Source organism: Neolamprologus brichardi, chromosome 5 (assembly GCF_056152115.1).
Source record: "Neolamprologus brichardi isolate AB-2024 chromosome 5, ASM5615211v1, whole genome shotgun sequence".
Taxonomy (NCBI): Eukaryota; Metazoa; Chordata; class Actinopteri; order Cichliformes; family Cichlidae; genus Neolamprologus; species Neolamprologus brichardi.
In genome coordinates, this window is record NC_142108.1 from 29,812,750 (window position 1) to 29,833,106 (window position 20,357).

Sequence of the window (20,357 nt, forward strand, 5' to 3'; positions counted from 1 at the left end):
TGTTTGGCAGTACAATATTGAAAACATAAAAAGAAGCCACAACATTTAAAATTACCTGTGTAATATTCAGTGTTGGGGAGTAACGGAATACATGTATCGCCGTTACGTATTTAAAATACAAAATATGAGTAACTGTATTCAGTTACAGTTACTGTTTAAAAGGGTGGTATTTATAATACAGTTACTTTGTTGAAATAAATGGATTACACGGCGGTACTTCCGTGTTTCATATTGTGGCGGGTCAGGACTGTTTGGGTTTTGTTTGACAGCTACCTTCTGTTGTTCCAGGCGGCAGCGTTACGGTTGCCATGGTTACAGGGTGACGCTCTCTCTGCGTTTCCTGGGTGAGAGAGGCCTTTTTGTTGTTGTTGTGCTAAGCTAATAGGGAGAATGCTACAGGTATAGCTCTAAAGAATGTAGCATCATCGGTAGTGTAGTCCGTGCTGCAGGGAGAATGGACTGCCATACCTGTTATGTGTCTGTGAGCGAGGGAGGGAGAAAAAGGAAAAGTACGAGCTGTCATCGAGCAAAAACGGGAGCTGGAAGCATGTAAATATAATAATAACCACTGCAGCCAAGAAGAGTGCCTGACGAGCCCAGTTGTAAGTAACCTATTAAGACTCGACTGTACACCGTGTTCGTGTTTTCCTCCAAAAACAATAAGTTCCGTTGGAGCAGCCTTTCAACGCCTCTCTCTGTCTCTCGCTAGCAAAGTTGACCCAGACAACAAAGTAAAGCTAGTTTTCGGCTACGAGCCCGACACAGAACCCATATTAGCCAGAGGTCCCTTTACTACGGTTCGGAGCCGCGGACCAACTGCACTAAGACACGCGTACGGCCGACCACCAGCTAGTGCTTCCACGGTAATACAGTAATAAATCACAGCAATAGTACATTCATGTAGTTGTAAACAGCATGATAATATATTAAGTAATCCAAAGTATTCAGAATACCTTAGTCCCATTGAGTAACGTAACGGAATACGTTACAGAATACATTTCGGGGCATGTATTCTGTATTCTGTAATGGAATACATTTTAAAAGTAACCTTCCCAACACTGGTAATATTGTATGATATGAAGTTAAGTCCAGTAATTATATTCACTGCGATGGACTGTGTTGGATTGTTAGACTATGATTTTCAGAGTTGATTTGATGCAATGTCTGCTTGCTCAAGCACATCATTCCCAAAACAAAACAACATTTTTTCCTCTTTTCCTGCTCAAGACAACACTCACGTTTCTTCAAGACAACAGAACAACAGAGCAAATAACAGAATGATCAAAAAGATAACAGACATAAAGATGCACTGACACAGACGAGTGTCTTATGGGAAATAGACATTTAAAACTCTGTTTATTAAAGTAGTTTAATCGGACTAAAGGTTTGCTACATGCTCTGTCAACACAGACAGCAGCTTGTAAATGTAATTTTGAAACAGTTGACCCCTTGGTGCACAGTCACGCACGCTGCCTGACACTGAGATGTTGGGAGCGGATCCTCAGGGTTTGGCGGGGTGGGGCCTGTATGCATGAAGCCTGATTGGACTGGGATCTCAGGGATTTAGAGGTCAGGTCAGCACCTTGGGCTCAATGTCATTTTTCTCAAGCTGTTCCTGAACAATTTTTGCAACAACTGCTTTTTTAAAGAGGTGCATCATGTTTTATTTACTGATTTATGTTGCAGCGCATGTCCAATTTTGCCAATTTTTTTGTTTTATATAGTATACATTCACTACTTTGTTTGGTATACCGGTGCCGGTGCTAATTAATGCAAATATAAGTATAAACAGCCAATAACATGGCAACAACCTAGTGCATGTAGACATGGTCAGTACAGCTTGCTGAAGTTCAAACTGAGCATCAGAATGAGGAAGGAAGGTGATTTGAGGGAGTTACAATTTCCCACACATACATCTCAGGTTTTTCATCAGCATCAGGGTTTTCAGATAATTGTCTGGGGAAAAATAGAAAGAAATATCTGTTACATCCAAGGTGTGTAGAAAAGCATTCTCTGGTTGCACAGCGCGTCACATCTTGAAGCAGAAGGGCTATGGCATTAGAGGGCCACAGCATGCATGCTAACCATAGGAAACTGAGATTACAATTCACACTCTGGCTAACTCAAATTGTACAGTAGAAGACTGGGAAAAAAATTGCCTGGTCTGATGAGTCCCAATTTGTACTGCAGCATTTGGATGGTACGGTCAGAGTTTGGCTTAACCAACATGAAAGAATGAACCGTCCTGTCTTGTATCAATAGTTCAGGCAACCGGTGGTGGTACAAGGGTGTAGGGGTTATTTTCTTGGTACACTTTGGACTCCATAATACCCACAGGCTATAGTTGTTTCTTAAGTAAATCTGACCTCACTGGTTTTTCCTTATCAAAAGTGAGGAATTAATACGATTTATCATATATATGCAGGTTGTGCAAAATGCTGCAACACGTCTTTTAACTGGAACAAAAAAGTCTGAGCACATTACCCCAATTTTAATTTCACTCCACTGGCTACCTGTACATTTTAGGATTGTTTTTAAAATTCTCTTATTTGCTTTTAAATCTCTTAATGGCCTGCCCCCCCCCCCCCCCCCCCCCCCTTACCTCTCAGAGCTACTACAACCATATACACCTGCCCGTTCCCTTAGGTCCGCCAATCAGCAGCTCCTTAAGGTACCGAAAACTAAGTATAAATTTAAAGGTGATCGTGCTTTTGCTGTAGTTGCTCCAAAGTTGTGGAATGATCTACCCTTGCATGTTAGGCAGGCCTCTTCTCTTTCTGAATTTAAAAGTCTTCTTAAAACATATTTATTCGCTGAAGCCTTTGGCATTGATTAGAGGGGTTGACTCAATTTGTTTTAACATGTTTCAATTTATTTTTGTTTTTTAGTTATTTATTTTATCTTATCTTATCTCATTTTAATTTTCTTTACTTATGCTATTAGCATGTACAGCACTTTGTGAACTCTGGTTTTATGTTAAAGTGCTTTATAAATAAAGGTGGTATGGTATGGTATATATATAACACCAAACTGAATGTCCTTTTTTATGTTATTTAAACAAGTTATTGGCAATAATACCTAAAACACTATAAACAGATGAATGCATGACAAAATTTAGGATATATTTATTAAAGATGCCACTTTCCAGCCTAAAAAAAAAGTACTGTAAAAAATATAATTAAAAACAGAGGAATACCCAGCATGGCAGGATGCGATATTAATCAAAGCTATGATTGGCTACATTTTTTTTCTTATATTGATTTGTTATAAATGACAAAGACAGTTTTTACAACAGCACCTCCATATAACCAGCAGAGTCTACATAGTTATTGTAACTACATCATTAAATTAATAGAGAACAAAACATGACATTACGGCACTAATCAGATTATTTGTTGTGTTAAAATAAGATGCAGTAATAAGTAAGGACTACTGGGTTTTTAAATAAAATAAAAAAAAGAACACTAGTGCAAACTAAAATGACTCTGTAGCCTACACTGGTCAAAGGTTGAGTTACTGGTGATTATTCTTACAATAAAAAGCGACATACATGAGACAAAATAAATGGAAAGACACTATTAAAAAAATGATACATCGTAACAACATAATATGCACCTTATGAAACTTAAACTCAGCTGTAATTGTTCATTACTACCAGCTCTTCATCTACTTCCTACAATAGTGCCCTCGCACATATTTCAAATAAATCTAATAAATACAAACAGCATAACAGTGTTTGAGGGGTCATTTGTTTTAAAAAAGGAAATGATAAAACTCTGGTTATATACAAGCCTATATCTTATTATGAAATGTGGATGTTGCCACAAGCAGATCGGTTAATTAGATGAAACCACCATGTCCAGTTCTTTAACTCCTTCCTGGCTGGAGGTGAGGCCACAGCTTCCTGCGAGGGGGCTATCGGAGAAATGGCTGGGAGACCTGGGCACTGCAGCTGGAGAAGAAGGGGCCTGGGCTAGACCAGGCTTCTTAGGAGGGATTGGTGGAGGGTTGCCCCGCTCTGCCCTGGGAATGGTGGGCGATTTTATTCCTTGGGGAACCATCCCTGCAGCCCTTCCGATGATTGGAGACAAAGGTGCTGCCAGGCTGCGGTAGTCTGTACCAAAGGGTGAGTTGTTCGATGTGGCGAGCTTCGCTGTAGCACTTTGCTGGGCGGTGGTGAAACGTGACAGGACTTGAGTAACTGTGCTGCGGGCAATCTGCTTGACCGGGCTGGCCTCTGGCGACGAGGTGACGGCCGCAGGAGAGGGGTCCTTCGGCGAGAGAGGAAGAGCAGGCTGCACAGCCTGGGACTGCGGTTCTGGGTCAGGGGTACCCTGAAACTTGTGACGAGCAGCATGGAAACGTTGATTGATCCCGGCTTGGTAGGGAGACTGAAAGCTTTCTTGATTCGGGCTGGTTGATGGCCGTTTGGCAAGAACGGGTGAGGCGCAGGGGGAGGAACAAGGAAGAGTTGGAGAAACAGCAGTGGAGGGAGAGAACGATGTTTGGGTCTGAATTGGAGGATTTTCATTTCCATTCTGTGGGCCATGATGCCCGTTAGTCTCTGCTGGACAATGATGACCGTTTGCATGTGAAGGTGGCTTGTTTCCGTCCTCCTCTATGTCCTCAACCTCAACAGAGTCTACTAATGACTTTCCCGGAGGAACGTTTGTGGCCCACTCCTTTTCTCCTGGCTCAGTTGGAGCTGTAATGGCTCCTCTAGTTTCCTTCATTGTGTTCACTTCCTCCAGCTTCCTCTTGAGCTCTTCTACCTGATTACAAGAAAAATAAAAAGACGCATTTTTAAGCAGAAATGTCACTCTGCATTATAAGATTATATGAAATTAGAAAATTTGCCAAATGTGCATCCTCCATAGTGATGACTGTGTGCAAACCTGATGCTGTAGCTGACAACAGTGAGCTTCCTCCTTCTTCAGTCGTGAGCGGAGCTGTTCACGCTCTGTGTCAAACTCAGCCAGCTGCTCCTCCACTCTCGCCTCCATCCTCAGAGCTTTTGTCCTCTCATCCTCCAGTTCTTTTCTAAGAGACTGACAAGTCTCTTTTTCCTACATCAGAAAAAGAAAATCAAACATCTAACATGCCTGAGCACATACAGGTGTTAGGCAATGATGGGGTTCCAAATGTTTTTATACCTTTTCGAGTTTACGGCTCAGTTCGCTCAGTCGGTGTCCCTCCTCCAGAGCTCTGGCACTGGCCCACTTGCACTCTTTGGCCAAAGCACAGGAGAGCTGTTTGTGCTGAGCCCGCTCTTCCTCTAACTGGTCAGTAATGCGCCGCTGTTCTTTCTCCAGCCGGCGGACCTGACTCCTCTCAAATTCCAGCTAGCAACACAGAGAAGAAAAAATTAATTTTAAAAAAAAATCTGAAAATACACTGATTTTCATAAACACACTATGGCTGCTTAAACATCTGAAAATGACTGATTTAGCACATTTTGGACAAATATTTGATGAGTCATCAGTGAGAAGGCACCTGTTGTTGTAAGCGCTCCCTCTCCTTTTCCAGGATATAAGTGACATCATCTCCCTCCGCTGTATCCTCTGCATGCTTCCTCTTTTCCTCCTCCAGGTCTGCAATGACCTGAAAGAAACACAGCAGGGAGACAAAATCTGAGTTTGGCCTGCTAAAAAATAACATTAATACTGATTATCTCTAAAACAGTTAAACAAGTTAAATGGGGCAGCGGCCTCCTGGCCTGGTGGGCTTTGGAGGTACTGCATATGCGGTATTTTACAGAAAAATAAAATCTTTTGAATATGCAACTTTTTTTAGTTATAAATAAATAATAAACAACAGTAAATATAATAAATGATATAAATATAAATCATTTGACGGAATATTTGCATTATGAAAAGTCACAAAAACTCTATTTTAAAAACCCTCTTTATTCACAGTGCATTACAAGCCAGCACTTCAGGATTATTTTTAACTTTTTTCCCCCTCCAAATCATCTCATTACCAGCGCTTCTGATTAAGGACGACACGTCCACCCACCCTTCTGTGCCTGCTCTCAGCTGCAGCCAGCTGGGCCAGCATCTTCTCCTGCATTCTCCTGCAGTGGCTCACCACCAGTTTGAGGACCACTAGAGGGTTGGAGGTGGAGGAAGAACAGCCAGCCTCTTTGTCCTGGCCCCCCACAGCCTCACTGTCTCTCTGCAAAGCCTGGAAGGGGTCACTGAGGTTGTACCTTCCATAGCGCTCCTGAATGAATAGCTCTTTACGCTGTGCCTGCAAAGGGGGGGGGGGAGAGAGAGAGAGAGGAGTCAGCTTTTTTCCACACAATGTTTGTAGCTGGGCTGTAGCAACTGTATCAGTTTTCTGGCTTCTCAGACTGAACAGAATCTTAGCCATTATTGCCTTTTTAGAATGGAGGGCAACAAAACTTGGTACACGTTCTAGAGCTTGATGTGTTTTTGGGGGACAATAATAATGACTTCTAAAGAGTAGAAAACTGCAGAGTAGAAAAAAAAAAGGTATTTATATGAAACATTATAATTAATATATTATATATACCCATATATATATATACATACACACAGATACATACATATATTTTAATTATAATGTTTCATATAAATGCCTTTTTTTTTATTTTACACTGGTCTTTAGCAAAAGTTGACTTATGAAGGACTTTAAAAGTTTTTCTGTGGCATTGGCTGCTGTTTTATTTATTTTAGTACTTGAACCTGATCATTTTCGACAAATTTTTTTCTGTTTCTTAACCCGCTTGACACTAACCCATCTTATCTTAATGACCTTGTAGTACCATATCACCCTATTAGAGCACTTCGCTCTCGCTCTGCAGGCCTACTTGTTGTTCCTAGAGTATTTAAAAGTAGAATGGGAGGCAGAGCCTTCAGTTTTCAGGCCCCTCTTCTGTGGAACCAGCTTCCAGTTTGGATTCGGGAGACAGACACTATCTCTACTTTTAAGATTAGGCTTCAAACTTTCCTTTTTGCTAAAGCATATAGTTAGGGCTGGACCAGGTGACCCTGAATCCTCCCTTAGTTATGCTGCAATAGATGTAGGCTGCCGGGGGATTCCCATGATGCATTGAGTTTTTCCTTTCCAGTCACCTTTCTCACTCACTATGTGTTAACAGACCTCTCTGCATTGAATCATATCCGGTATTAACCTCTGTCTCTCTTCCACAGCATGTCTTTTATCCTGTCTTCCTTCTCTCACCCCAACCGGTCGCAGCAGATGGCCCCGCCCCTCCCTGAGCCTGGTTCTGCCGGAGGTTTCTTCCTGTTAAAAGGGAGTTTTTCCTTCCCACTGACGCCAAAGTGCTTGCTCATAGGGGTTCATATGATTGTTGGGTTTTTCTCTGTATCTTTGAAGCGCCTTGAGGCGACTTTTGTTGTGATTTGGCGCTATATAAATAAAATCGAATTGAATTGAATTAACCTATGAATCATTCCAAGGCAACCTAACTGAAGTAATGAGCCAGTGCTCCGTGTATGCATAACAGACAAATAACAAAGAACCAATTTTAAATTGTATCTTTAGGCCCGCTGTTATTAGCAGACTGTCACAAAAACACAAACATTTGTTACCACCTCTTTAAATGAATATGCAAAAAATGCCAAAGATAACAGTTTTACAGGCATAAAACTGTGTTTTTGTGCCAACAATATTAACAATATTAACCAAAGAGCTATTATCAGAAAATGTAGCATATCTCAGGTTTTCGTGCAGTGTTTCCTTTAAAGATTCGTGGAGACTGAACGATTGGATGACAAAGAAAGAAGCAACAGGCCTAAAAAACTATCTACACCAAATATCTGAAAGTCATGTCCTTAAGACATTTGGAGGAAGAAAAAAAAGACAAGAGACCTGACACATAATCTAAGAGACGCATCTGGCCTTTAAGTTGATCCATCTATTGTTCGCCGAAGTCTCATCAGAAAAGTCTCAAAGGAAAGGTGGCTGTCAAGAAACCATTTTTAAGGAAGAGAAGCAGGGAGAAAAGATTGAAACACTAGTGGCAACAGGTCTTTTGAAGTGATCGATAAAACCTGAACTTGATATGCACACAGGACGTACAGAGTATAGATTATTCTTTAACTGTCCAGGCATGTATTTAACAAGAGTCATTAACCTACTGTGAAGACAATATCTGACTCTGCACCGCTGTATCGTAAGATATTCACTTGACCCTGAGCACTATTTCTGCATTATATGATATTGGATGTGACATATGCCAACACCAGAATATTAGGGGCGCAACAATACTCGTATCGATATTGAAACGTTTGATACAGTGCTTTCGGTTCGGTACGCATATGTATCGAACAATACAAAATTTATCATTTATTTTATCAACTTTCCTTCTGAAGATGCTGTCTGTGTTGAGCGCTCAGTGGATCTGCGCTCGACAGTGCAGCCTAGGTGGAGTAGTCGAACGCAGATTCACTGAGCGCAGGGCAAGCTAGCGAGACAGAAGCTAAGCTGTCCTTGCAACATGGCAAATTGAACCTCCCCCACCCTCATTCAGATCTGGCGTTTGGAACTATTTTGGTCTTCGTGTGACGTATGACCCTGAAGGTAAGCGCGTCATGGACAAAAGTAAAACAGTATGTTGGATGTACCACGCAATGCTCAATTACATTGGTGGGAACTAGTGTGTTAGCGCAGTTAGCTCGTTAAGGTGTTGGCCGTCCAGCCCCACGCACGGGGCGATCCGCGGTAGCTCGTTAACGGAGATTTGCCGTGTTGTGGCGTTAACGTCATTTCAACGAGATTTACGCTGACAGCACTAGTGGGAACACAACGAATATGACTGCACATTTACTCCGACATCATCCTAGTGCAAAGACAAGTGGAAGCAGACAAAAACAACAAGCAGCATGCTACAAACTTTACCCGAGTCATTTAGACAGCCGTTAGCACATGATTCTCCTTATGGGGACCTGATATGTTTAATATGCTGCTGAGAATATAGCCCAGAAGAAGCGTATAGTATAGCTTTTATTTTGGAAAGAGACATTTCTCTGTAATAAACTCTCTTTTCCAAAGATGAGTGATTTCTCGATCAGATAGATTTATTTTTTTATTACTTTGTTGTTTCAGCAACATTAAATTTAAAAACTGTACTTTTGAGTTAAAATATATATTTATAATTTTAATAAATGACAAATTAAAAAGGCATGAACATTTTTTTGTATCGAAAAAATATCGAACCGTGTCACCAAAGTATTGAACCGAACCGTGAATTTTGTGTATGGTTGCACCCCTACAGAATATATATGATAGCCAATTTTATCAGCTGACATCTCTCTTTTGTGTTCATGAACGGTTTCTTAAGTTCTCCAATAGACCCACCATGGGGTTGATGTTCATCTAGTACCATCATCACGTCAAAATAGTTCTGTTTATGAATAAATACTTGCAAAATTGAATGAATATTAATCTTGGTGCATTTTACCTGGTTGCGTCAAAATGCCTCCGTACCAAAGAACAATCTCATGAACAGAATTCCACTCTAGTATATAATGCTTCTCTTGGTCGGTAAAAAAGATATCTTATCTCAATTAATTTAAGCAGACAGTATCAATCCACAGCGCAGAGTGTGATTATGAAATTTAATAGCTTTAATCTCTGGCAGCTATGACATTAACACATGCTGCTATCTCTTCCCTTCTATGAAAAGAGGAAATCAAACGCCGTTTTCAGCACACCATGATTATCATTTCTAATACTGATGGTGAAGATGTAAAGAAGCAGTACTTAGGGGAGGAGAGAAAAAGAGAGATGGGGAAGGAGATGTTTAAAAAACTAAATAAGAAAAAACGCTAACAGGAAAAAGAGCAACAGATGGTCCGCGTGTCGGTCTATCTTTAGCAGAGACAGCTGCACTAGACTGGGCCTCAGCCAAGGCAGACCTGTTCTGTTTAACTCATGACAAAGGAGGAACAATAGCAGCAAGACATTTCAGGTTTAGAAGATGCCTTTAGGCCTGCCCTGAAGAGGTACTGCAGAGGGAGGTGGAGAGAGAAAGCAGGTGAAAAAGAGAGAGTGGGAGAGGAGGGCTGTAGCAGAGCCGGCAGTGTCTTAGTGAGGTTTCAACAAAAGAGGATGAAGAGATTAAAGAGAGCGGTATCAGCTCTGGCAGGGTGAGGACGGAGCTCCTGATGACTGATACCAAGATTACTTGAAAGGTTTAAAGTGTTGTCAAAGTGTGGAAAGGCCTGCAGAGCAATATTCATCCATTCTTTTACAAAGCCTGTAAGAAAAGCAAAATAAGTCATTAAAATCTTTGCATCTTGCTGCAGTTCACTGGCAGCATTTATTAAGGAGTCCCGTGGTATAAAAAGCCCACTGTGGCTGACAGATTAGCCATCATGGTGGATAACTACCGAGCTTAATAAATTGACTATTGCATGAGCACATCATAAGCTTCCTCGGGCAGAATATAATTGATACAAAAGTGCCATTAGCATTAGTAGTTGTGGAGAGATTCTGACATAAATGAAATTTCACAAGACAAAATAGACATTTGCTAATCGAGCGGGGAGAAAACGTGAGCTGAAAAACACCAAGATCCTTTATAATACTGTACTCAATTCTATAGAACTAAAATGAGTGTCAGATCAAACTCTAACTGCTTTTAGGAAGTTCTTCAAGTTCACTTAGTTGTTTCCAGAAAAACACCGGGAGTGTTCACCAATGGCTTTAGACAGAAAATCAAAGTTGATTCATGATTTCACGAGAGATCAGAAGCTTTACGGCTATCGTTTTCTCAATCCTCAATGTTGGCTCATTTGGCACAAAGCGAGCAGGACAAGGCTGCAAGGCTTCGCAGCTGTTATTTGATCTAGTCCGCTGAGGACGGTGTGAAGGCGGATCAAACAGAATGGAGGGTGAAACAGGAAAACACGGGTTGCCCGAGAGAATTCAAAAATGCCTCTCAAATGTGGGCACTATCGAACGCCCAATCACCATTCAGGAACTCAGAAGCAGACTTTTGTGCTGTGCAGGACATCTACTCTGTTGTTCTTGTACCGACTATGTTATAGGGAGCAAATAATGTTTATACTGGGGCTAAAAATAACATACCATCACCTAATTTTAAAGAGAAGTCTGAAAAGCGAAATCTGTCTGCAGAGCTGGCCCACAGCCCACTCCTGTTCCCGTCAGTGACTGTCTGCTCTGATGTGTCACTTTACAGGCCAAGACTAAAAAACCTCATATGGGAGTTTCCATTCTTGCCTAAGTCAGTCATATAAAATGACACTTAAAGGGAAAATAAGACTAGATTTATAAGTCATTCCTTACAGAGGAGAAAGCCATTTAGAAACATATGCATAACTTAAAAAAATAGTCATTTCTTTCCTTGTTTATGTCTAATTATTCAGCCTGCACTGTTTACACTTTAATATACATGGATAACGGCCCTTTAAATTGTCAGGATTTTTTTATTTTTATAAATTCACAGCACCCCCTCGTTACACAAATGTTTACTCATAAACACAGATTGTGCTTCTCTCTCTCCCTCCACAGCCCTTCAGTGCACAGACAGATGTGTACTTCCTCAGCACAGAGAGAGTTTGTTTTCCTCTGCATCGCTTCTCTGTAAAGGGAAAAAAAACCCCAATTTCTCATGCTACTTCATGCTACTTCATACTTAGCGCCCACACCTACCAGAGTATTCATCCCATCATACAGTACATGTACAACACCCATAAACACTCAGGGCATGGTTGTTATGCATCACAGTCTAGTTTCATTATTTACGCCTTTGTCAGTTGGCAACAGTTCCTGGCAACCTGTGGGTGCTTTTTCTTGGGAAGCTGTCTTTTTGCCATGGCTACGTTGGTTCAAATCCAGCTTATCTTTTGCTGACATATGCCTCAAGTCTTTCTGCTATGCAGTGTTAGTGACAAGATTGATAAAATAAAAAGTTATGAATAACTTTCCACCCTGGAATCCTGTATACCGTATGTCAGATGTTGTTAATGCATGTCATTAGCGTTCTATGGTAAGGAAAAGGCTATCTAAAACCACTATCCATCACTGAAGTGCAAAATATGTTATGTTATCTGATAGCGAATCTAATCAGCTGATGTATCGCAGCCCAACAAACAAAAGTGCTATTTCCTATTTCAGCACCTAAACACAGCACAAAGTAAGATTTTGAAGTAGCTTCATTTGGAAGCTCTTGTCTGCCACACCATGTGAACCTGACAGTTAATTAAAGGCTAATTTCCATATTCGAGTCCCTTTTGAACATAAAGACTCATATTCCTTTCCCAAACCAAAGGGACTACTGGATCACTGCAGGGTTTTGTGTGCCAAATATAAGCAATGCCAGAGACTCACTTCCTTTTGAAAGCCACAGTGTGAGCAGCTGCAAAAGTGAGTCACAAGGGGAAAAATGCAGCAGATAGTTAGAATGCCGCTGATAGTTCTGCATAATTAAATATAGAGTACCACAGAAGAAACACGCCATTAACCTCACATCCTGTACTTGCCGTACAATACAATGTCCTGTAGAAAATCACTGATAAAAGATTTGGAAAAACACAGAGAAAGTAGACAACAGATGAAACTTGACCGTTTTTATACTTTTAAAAGCAAATATGTGAAGAGTTTTTTCATGCATGTGATACAGTTTATCTGTGTCTGTTTTATTACTATGGAAAATTGTGTTAAAGCTAAACACCTCTCACATGACGGTGACAGTGTGGCACTGACACATCAGATAAAACCAACATGAGCTTTACTTCTCCAATTACTGCTGGCAGACTTGCTAATATCCGCAACGAGCAATGGATACAAGTTACTCTTATAAAGTATAAATATTAGACAAACTCAAACTCAATTTTTATGGGGAATCACATTTTGTTGCAATCTATCCACAGTGGACAAAAGCCCAAAATGTCAACCTCGTTTATGTAGATAAAATGAGAGAATTAAATGCCTGAGAACTTTGCACATAACTTTTGGGTGTTTTTTTGTTTTTATGACGGTCCCTTCAACGGCAGTTACAACATTTTACTAACAGACAAACTGCCATTCATAAATCCATGCACCAACAATGGAAGATCTGGTTATGGGGGTGCTATTTCTCTGATAACAATCCACTTTTCATGTTAGGACAAGAACCAAGGTGCCATGTTTCAAGAGCAGAATAAGAGAAAGGTATGAACTTGTGTTTTCACTTTAGCAAACTCATTTAGAAAAACTAGAACGAGAGCGCTGGATGATTAAAAATCCTAACTGCATATGACTGGAATTAAAGGCTGCGTGACTAATACTGATTTTTTTTCCTTGAAAAAACTTTTTTTTTAACCCATAACTTAGTGATCACATAATTATTAAAGTACCATAAAACTGTCTCACTGGTCCAACTGAAGGGATGAATGGGTTAAGAATTTGTGTAGATGAGGGCAGCATAGCCATATTCACTTCAAGCTCCCTCCAGTTAAGGCCAATGTTTATTTGTTCACTCCTACTCTTGCTCACAGTGAGTCATCAGGCACCCAGTGTGCTGTAACTCTTCTTGCCTTAGATGGCCAGATCCCTGAGGAGATGGAGGAATGTGGTCTAGACACAACACATGAACATTCAGCAGTGTTTCACAAGCTGCCTCCTCTCAAGTTTGTTCTTTCAATGACACATTTTACAACACGAAAATGACTAGAATTCCAAGTGTGTAAGGGCTGTAAGACGCAAACATTACTGGCAGGAATGAAGTATGCAAAGCATTAAAAAACATTTGAAAAAGGCATCTTTTGCAGAAATGTTGCATCATGAAGTTGCTTAACCGCTATTTATCATGCATTTGTGATTTTGCATCAAAACAACACTTATTACATTTTTAAAAAAATCTAAATTAAATACAATAGATCCTTAATATAACATAAAAATTTACAGAAAGCATGAGAAAGCACGTGCTGGTACAGCAAAAAGACACAGAATGGGGAAAGATAGCCTGCCAATCCTTTAATTGAAAGGATTGGCCAGCCTAAGGCATTTTAATGTCCGAGCTAGTGGCTCTGCATCAAACTGACAGTCTAAACTCTGCAACAGCTAGTTCAAAGTGAGTGCATGTGCACTGTTCACTGGTTCATCTATTCACTCCAGCTTATGGTATACGTAAACAATGCCCGGAAAGATTTAGTCCATTCTCTCAGACACAGAGGGTAGTTCTCAGATTAGGCAAACTCAGAGAAATTTTAGCTTAACGGTCACAGAAAATAGCCTTGTGCAGCACACTGTATGCTACTAAAAATCTAGATGAGATGCAAGGAGAAATGTTTTGTAGGCTACATATAACTCTTTACTTGGGCTACCACTTATGCACATTAACTAATGGACAAATCCCTCTCTCCTCTTTTGAAAGATGATTTGCTGATAAATAAAGATAGGCTGAGATACTGGATGGATATATCAGAGTATGCTTTGGAGTGCTTCTCTTCCTATCTGTCTTTACCATCCTTTTCAGAGGCCACTTCTAAGGTCTGATTCTCTTCCATTCATCCTGCCTACAGCGTACCACAAAGTCCTGATCTTTCTGTTTTCTGTTACATCTCCTCCCTCTTCACCACATTTTGATCACTTTTAAGGATATTTCTTATCACTTCTACACAGATGACATTCTGCTGTTTAACTCTTTTAAGGCATAAGATATTTCTAATGTTATGATCTTGCGTATGTGCTTAGAATTCTATTAAAAGTTGGATGGGTGATGACAATTTTCTCCAACTTAATGAAGAAAGAACAGAAGTTCCTGATTGTGCGCTGGACACAATGTGTCTAAAGTAATGGAAACTCTAGATATCCTTGTCACTATCGCTGAATTTTCATTTAGGAACCGTGGGGTAACTTTTGACTGCTTTTTCACTCTGGGATTCTCGCATTCATTTCTGTTTTGCTCTTAGTTTTATCGCTTAAGAAATATTGCCAAGTTGAGTTCCATTGTGTCATGCTCTGAACTGGAAATTGTTATTCATGCTTATATTTCATAACATCTGGATTATTGTAATTCATTGCTCACTTGTCTTAACAAAGCTTCCCTGGAACGTCTGCAGGTTATGCAGGACACCAGCGGGAGGCTATTAGCATATCACATCATTGGTAGTTCATTTGCAATGGCTCCCCATTAACGTCACTCCACTTTAAGATTCGGATTTTGACTTTTAGGGGTCTGCACAGACAAGCATGAGAATGAATCAGTGAAGTTTTACTTGGAGTTTATTTGTAGGATAAGAGACTGACTGCAGAGCCAGCTCATTATATCAGTTCATTATTTAATTGTACTTGAAGTACTTGCTCATGCTGATCAGCTTTTGCTAATCTGATGAAAGCGTTAATGTTTAAAAATCCTTCAGGTAAAGACTGACCTAAAAATGCACTCACATTTTTTGTGACAACCTAATGTGGATCAAGTCCTCCTGTCTGTAGTAGAAAGATTTTAGTAGTAGTTTTTCTAATTAACAAACAAAGACGGGGAAATGGAAATGTGTCACACCCCAACCCTGTATCTGTAGATTAGTATCTAGAGCCTTGAACAGTGGTTATTATAAAGGGTTTAGTTATGACATTATTCTGGATGAAGATTTCTAATGCATGAACGCTGTGGTAATATGCGTGCTACTCCTCATGTTTCCACATCTCTACATCAAGGTCAAAAGTCAAAACTTAGCATGATCCACGATCCATAATATCCAAATTAATGGATAAATACACCGGTTAGAAATAAAACCAAAACGACCCTTTAAGCAGACAGTATAAATGAACAGCGATGGCTGCATGCAGGAGTTATTTGAGATATTTCTATGGATAAATTAAGTGCTGCTGTGAAAGCCTGTCATTGCTGATTCATTCTGAACACTGATTTACTGCCAAAACCACGAGTGTTGAATAGCCACTTTTCAGCCTCGGGTTTGAATGTTTCACATTAAAAAGACATTTTGCGCAGAGAATTTATAATAACACAACAACGTTCCCAGCTCTGATGACTGGTACCTTTAGGGCTTCGATGACAAGATCCCGGGCCTCCAGCTCTCCCTCCAGGATGCTGAAAAGCATCAACAACTCTGGCTTGCTCAGACTCTCCATGTTCAGTTTGGACTGTGAAGGCAAGACATAAAAAGAGAAAGCCTGTTTTTTGTTGCTCGTTGTGATTTATACATTGCGTAATTATTACTCTACTACTGAAAAAAAAATCACATGGAAAGTATTAATCTTGCTTTTTTCCCCATAACAATACTGCAGTTACTCTGTCTTTCATTTCATTGGTCGTGTCCAAATTCATGGGCTGCATCCTCCTGAGGACCCGCCCATCGGGGTCTACGTGGGTACCTGAGTAGCGAAACTCCGCGGTGATCTGAAAATGATGTGCCGGGAGTTGTGCCGTTCTTGGCGGCTTCAGTGACCCTCGAGCTCCCGGCTTCCTATCGAGCTATTGGGTAGGAGATGCTCCGAAAACGTCGAAGCACTTTTGCAAATATGCGATATCTTGATAAACCGAGCAGATATTTGATGTTCACACAGCTACTTTCTCGCCTGAAAATATGTTAAAAGTTTATTTTGTGACCCAGAAAGATTAGTAAGAGTAATTTTAAAACTTAGTAGCGGCCGCCATTATTGGAAACTGGAGTTTGGCTGTGAATTCTGGGATATGATAGGCCACGAAGGACACACCCGACCCATCCTTCAAATTCGGGGAAAAGGAGGAGCATTTGTCGGCTGCATTCGGAGGAGTCTACGAATTTGGACAGCCTTCGGCGCGTCGCTGTGACGTAATCGGTCTACAAATGCGGCCTCAGGAGGATGCAGCCCATGAATTTGGACACGACCATTGTCAAATAAAGCTTAATGTTTTCCAATTGTCCCAAAATCAGAGATCCAGTCAGCCATCTGATCTAACCCACTGATTTATGAGCTTTCAGTGGATTAGTGGTGATTATCTTGGGATAGGGTCATTTTACAACGCAGACTTAGTGTGCAAAACATATACAAAACCTTTTCGGTCTTATATTTGAGGAAACCCGATCATTAGTTTGGATATAGCTTAAAGGTACAGTGACTTTCTCCAGTAAATTGCAATAAATATTTAGCAACAGTGCAATTTCTGTGTTTCTAAGGTTGCTCGCTAACATGGATGTGTTGATCAGAGCACACGGATCTCAAATAAGAGACCGTAGCTAGAGACCGGATAATCTCGGAGTAACTTAACTTTCACGTGTAAAAGATAACATCACTTTGTTTCCCAGCTGTGTGTTCCCATCATAATTGGACATTATGGCAGTTGGTTATTTTTTTTGTTGTTAAAGTTCTGTGGTCTCTTTGTAGTGTCTCTGTTCTCACAGCTGTGTTGGTACTGCTGACAAGCCCTGCGGTGTCCACATCTCAAACATCCAACCACGCTCTGCCCAAGTGAATGCAAGCAGGCCTCTCTTTGAAATGAGATCAAAGCTGTTGATGGCACTGCACTGACGATCCTTTATAGACGAGAATCATCACGTGGGACGTCTGGGATGGATGAACACTCCACCAACTGACTACTTAATGACAGTCATGCACGCTCAAGCTTGAATAACTGAAATATTCTTTCAGTTAAGTGGCTGAAGCATCTAAAAAAATCTCCCTCTTTGCTGTCACCAGACTGTGATCAACACCTGACCAAGCATTCGCTCTGATCTGAGCAGTCTGTGGTCACCACACCATCCCGCATCACAAAGTCATCACGGGATATCTTAAAAAAAGGAGAAAAAAAAGCCACAATATTTCCCAGTCTTCTACAGCGCAAGTTGCACAGAAGCCTGAAGATGAATAGCATTCTTGAAACCTTAGCATTTACGCGACGCCTAACAGGAGAACAAGTATGCAGAAATTGAAACGAAATGACCCTGCTGAACTGCATTTCTACAGCAGCGTCCTCTCACAAAGAAGGCACAGTGTTTTAGTTGTGCCGTTAGAAGAACTCATAGCCTGTGGCCTAACCACAAGGGTAAAAAGCTAATTAAACTACAGCGCACACATCTCCCTCGGTTTTGGTTTACAGGCCCGCTTGCTAATTTCACAGGCCACCATAATCACTGTGAGAAGTGTGTGCACTGTGTTATGAGAAGAGTCTGGACCAACAGGAGCCTACACTGTACTTTTCTAGACCCTCAACATTTTAAAATTGTTCTGCCTAATCCCCCTGAGCTACAGTTGGCAATTATTAGTGTATACAAACAAAGGGTGGTAGCATGGGAAATGCAAATATTCCCACAAGTTCTCCTTGCTCTACTTCCGATGACGAAAGCCCTGTGTCCATAATCTTTTTATCCGTGGTTGTTTTAAGCCAGGTCAGCCATGTGCCTCGTCTGCAACACTGTAAACTCGTTAAATCACACTGTTACTTTCGCTGCAAACAAACACTGGAGCAAAGAGGCCTTGGTTTTGTATCTTCTTGTGTTTTTGTATGTAGTATAAGGGGCGAAAAAACCCTCTTTCACTCTAGTACAGCCAAAGTCCTTTAAATACCCCCCTTTTTTTAAATCCAAGAAGGATTTCTAAGCTTCCAAATCCCAGTTGGATCGCAACAACAGTCATACTGACACTATCCAAAGTATGCCAGACAGCAATTTATTTTACTTGAAACGATACAAAGCCAGATCAAAAGCCACTCAACCTCATCTGACAGATGATTTCATACTTAGTCGAAGATAAAAGTTTCGCATTGATTCCTATTTGCAGTCTGAAACCACACAAACTAACGTGAGATGGAGGTCAGCTAGAGGGAAATAAAGCTCGAGAGGTCTCCTGAATTTCTTGCAGCATGTCTAGATACTAAATTGGATTTGTTAGCCAACCTGATTTCTGCACAGGCCACTTAGCTTCCTTCCTCACTTAGCTTCCTCCCTACATGCGGTGATGTAGTTTTAAAATAAGAACTACATCGAGTTAAGCAGCTGTGTGTTGTAAAACCGGCGTATGCTCTTCTGTGATTTAAGAGTCGTTTAACAACTGGAGCCGCTGCAACAGAGAGCAGCATTATCAAAGATCAGTCGGTCATCTGAAGCTCAAGATGATGATGACGAGCTGAAAAGTCGTTTTGTTTTGTTTTTTAGGAAAAATATTTAGTCTTAAACTTTTTTTCACAAATGGAAACACGTCAAACGGCTCGGCCTGTACCCTCTCTGCTGAAGCTTTATGTTTTTTTTTTTCTTTTTTCCCTTCTTTAGACAAAAAGTCTCGGTGCAAAACTGCAAAGTATCATGTACAACTTCACACCGCAAACACAGAAAACGCTGTCAGCGTGACTTCTTACCTTCATGAGGCCCTCGGAGGTCTTTGAGAACTCCAGCATGAACTTTTCTCCTGTCAGAAGATTTCTTTCACTTGATTTGCGTCTTCTGATCCCGTCGCAGCGGAACCCTGGACGGCCAAGAAGCGTCCTGAACGACGGCCGAGCTAGCCAATCGGCGTGAACGGCCGCTGAGCCCTGACCAATGAGAGGCGAGATTATGCGGGAATGGGCAGACTCTGTGACGATCTACTTTTTTGGTTTTTGGTTGGACTTCTTTGTTTAGTATTTCTCGAGTTCCTCCTCGGTCTTTTCTCTGGAGTGTCTTTACAACCATGCTAACGTCTTTACACGTGGTTTACTTTTAGACAGTCACGAAGTGACTTTGTATCTCTGGCATATCGCGCTTTTGTGTAGTAGAGTTTTTGTTGTCCTCTCCTCGAAATAAGCGTGTAATATTTCCCCAGGTAAATCGTGGACATTGATGTGGTTCCGCTTATAATAGTTATGTCCTTCAAAAAATACAGAATACATTTATTTCAGTACTGTAATACCACAGTAGACTAAGGAAGATATTCCAAGCCCGAAATAAAAGCGCAAATAAATATTAATAGTGCAGTATACTTAACACACTCGAGAGGGGGCTATTCTGCATAGTGGGTTGGTGAATTGGACTGAAACTTATTGTCCTCCTAGAGACAACATTATTATTACCCCTGCAGCGTAAAACAAGTAAACACATCTAATAAACAGAACCAACAGCAGTCCCTCTAGCAGCCATTATAAATGAATAATTAATTATAAAGCATTTTCCCCCCTGATTGGTCAATAATGAATATTGTTGGATTGGGGATTCTTTTCATGAATCATTTTGATTGTGCTGTTTATCTAATTTGGAATCACAGCTGCTATGTTGGATCAAACGTAGAATAAACAGAAACATCTCAAGTACAATACTTCAAAAATCAAACTTGGTGCAAAAGTGTAAAGGTAGTCGCTTTGTGCAACTGACAGCACGAATACTTCATTTTCACACAAAAAACCAAAGAAAGAAAAAAATCAACTTAGTGTGACACGTGCACATTAAAACAGT

General features: G+C 40.7%; 1 protein-coding gene across 1 annotated transcript; it reads right to left on the reverse strand.

Moving 5' to 3' along the window:
* Positions 1 to 3,109: 3,109 nt before the first annotated feature.
* On the reverse strand, positions 3,110 to 19,395 carry LOC102799273 (CTTNBP2 N-terminal-like protein). Its single transcript, XM_087841360.1, has 7 exons — positions 19,289 to 19,395; positions 15,994 to 16,098; positions 6,016 to 6,249; positions 5,494 to 5,601; positions 5,154 to 5,342; positions 4,896 to 5,066; positions 3,110 to 4,772 (listed from the first exon to the last, which is right to left on the reverse strand). Exons 1-7 carry the CDS (start codon positions 19,325 to 19,327, stop codon positions 3,837 to 3,839), a joined length of 1,782 nt encoding a protein of 593 aa, XP_087697486.1. The 5' UTR covers positions 19,328 to 19,395; the 3' UTR covers positions 3,110 to 3,836.
* Positions 19,396 to 20,357: the final 962 nt, after the last annotated feature.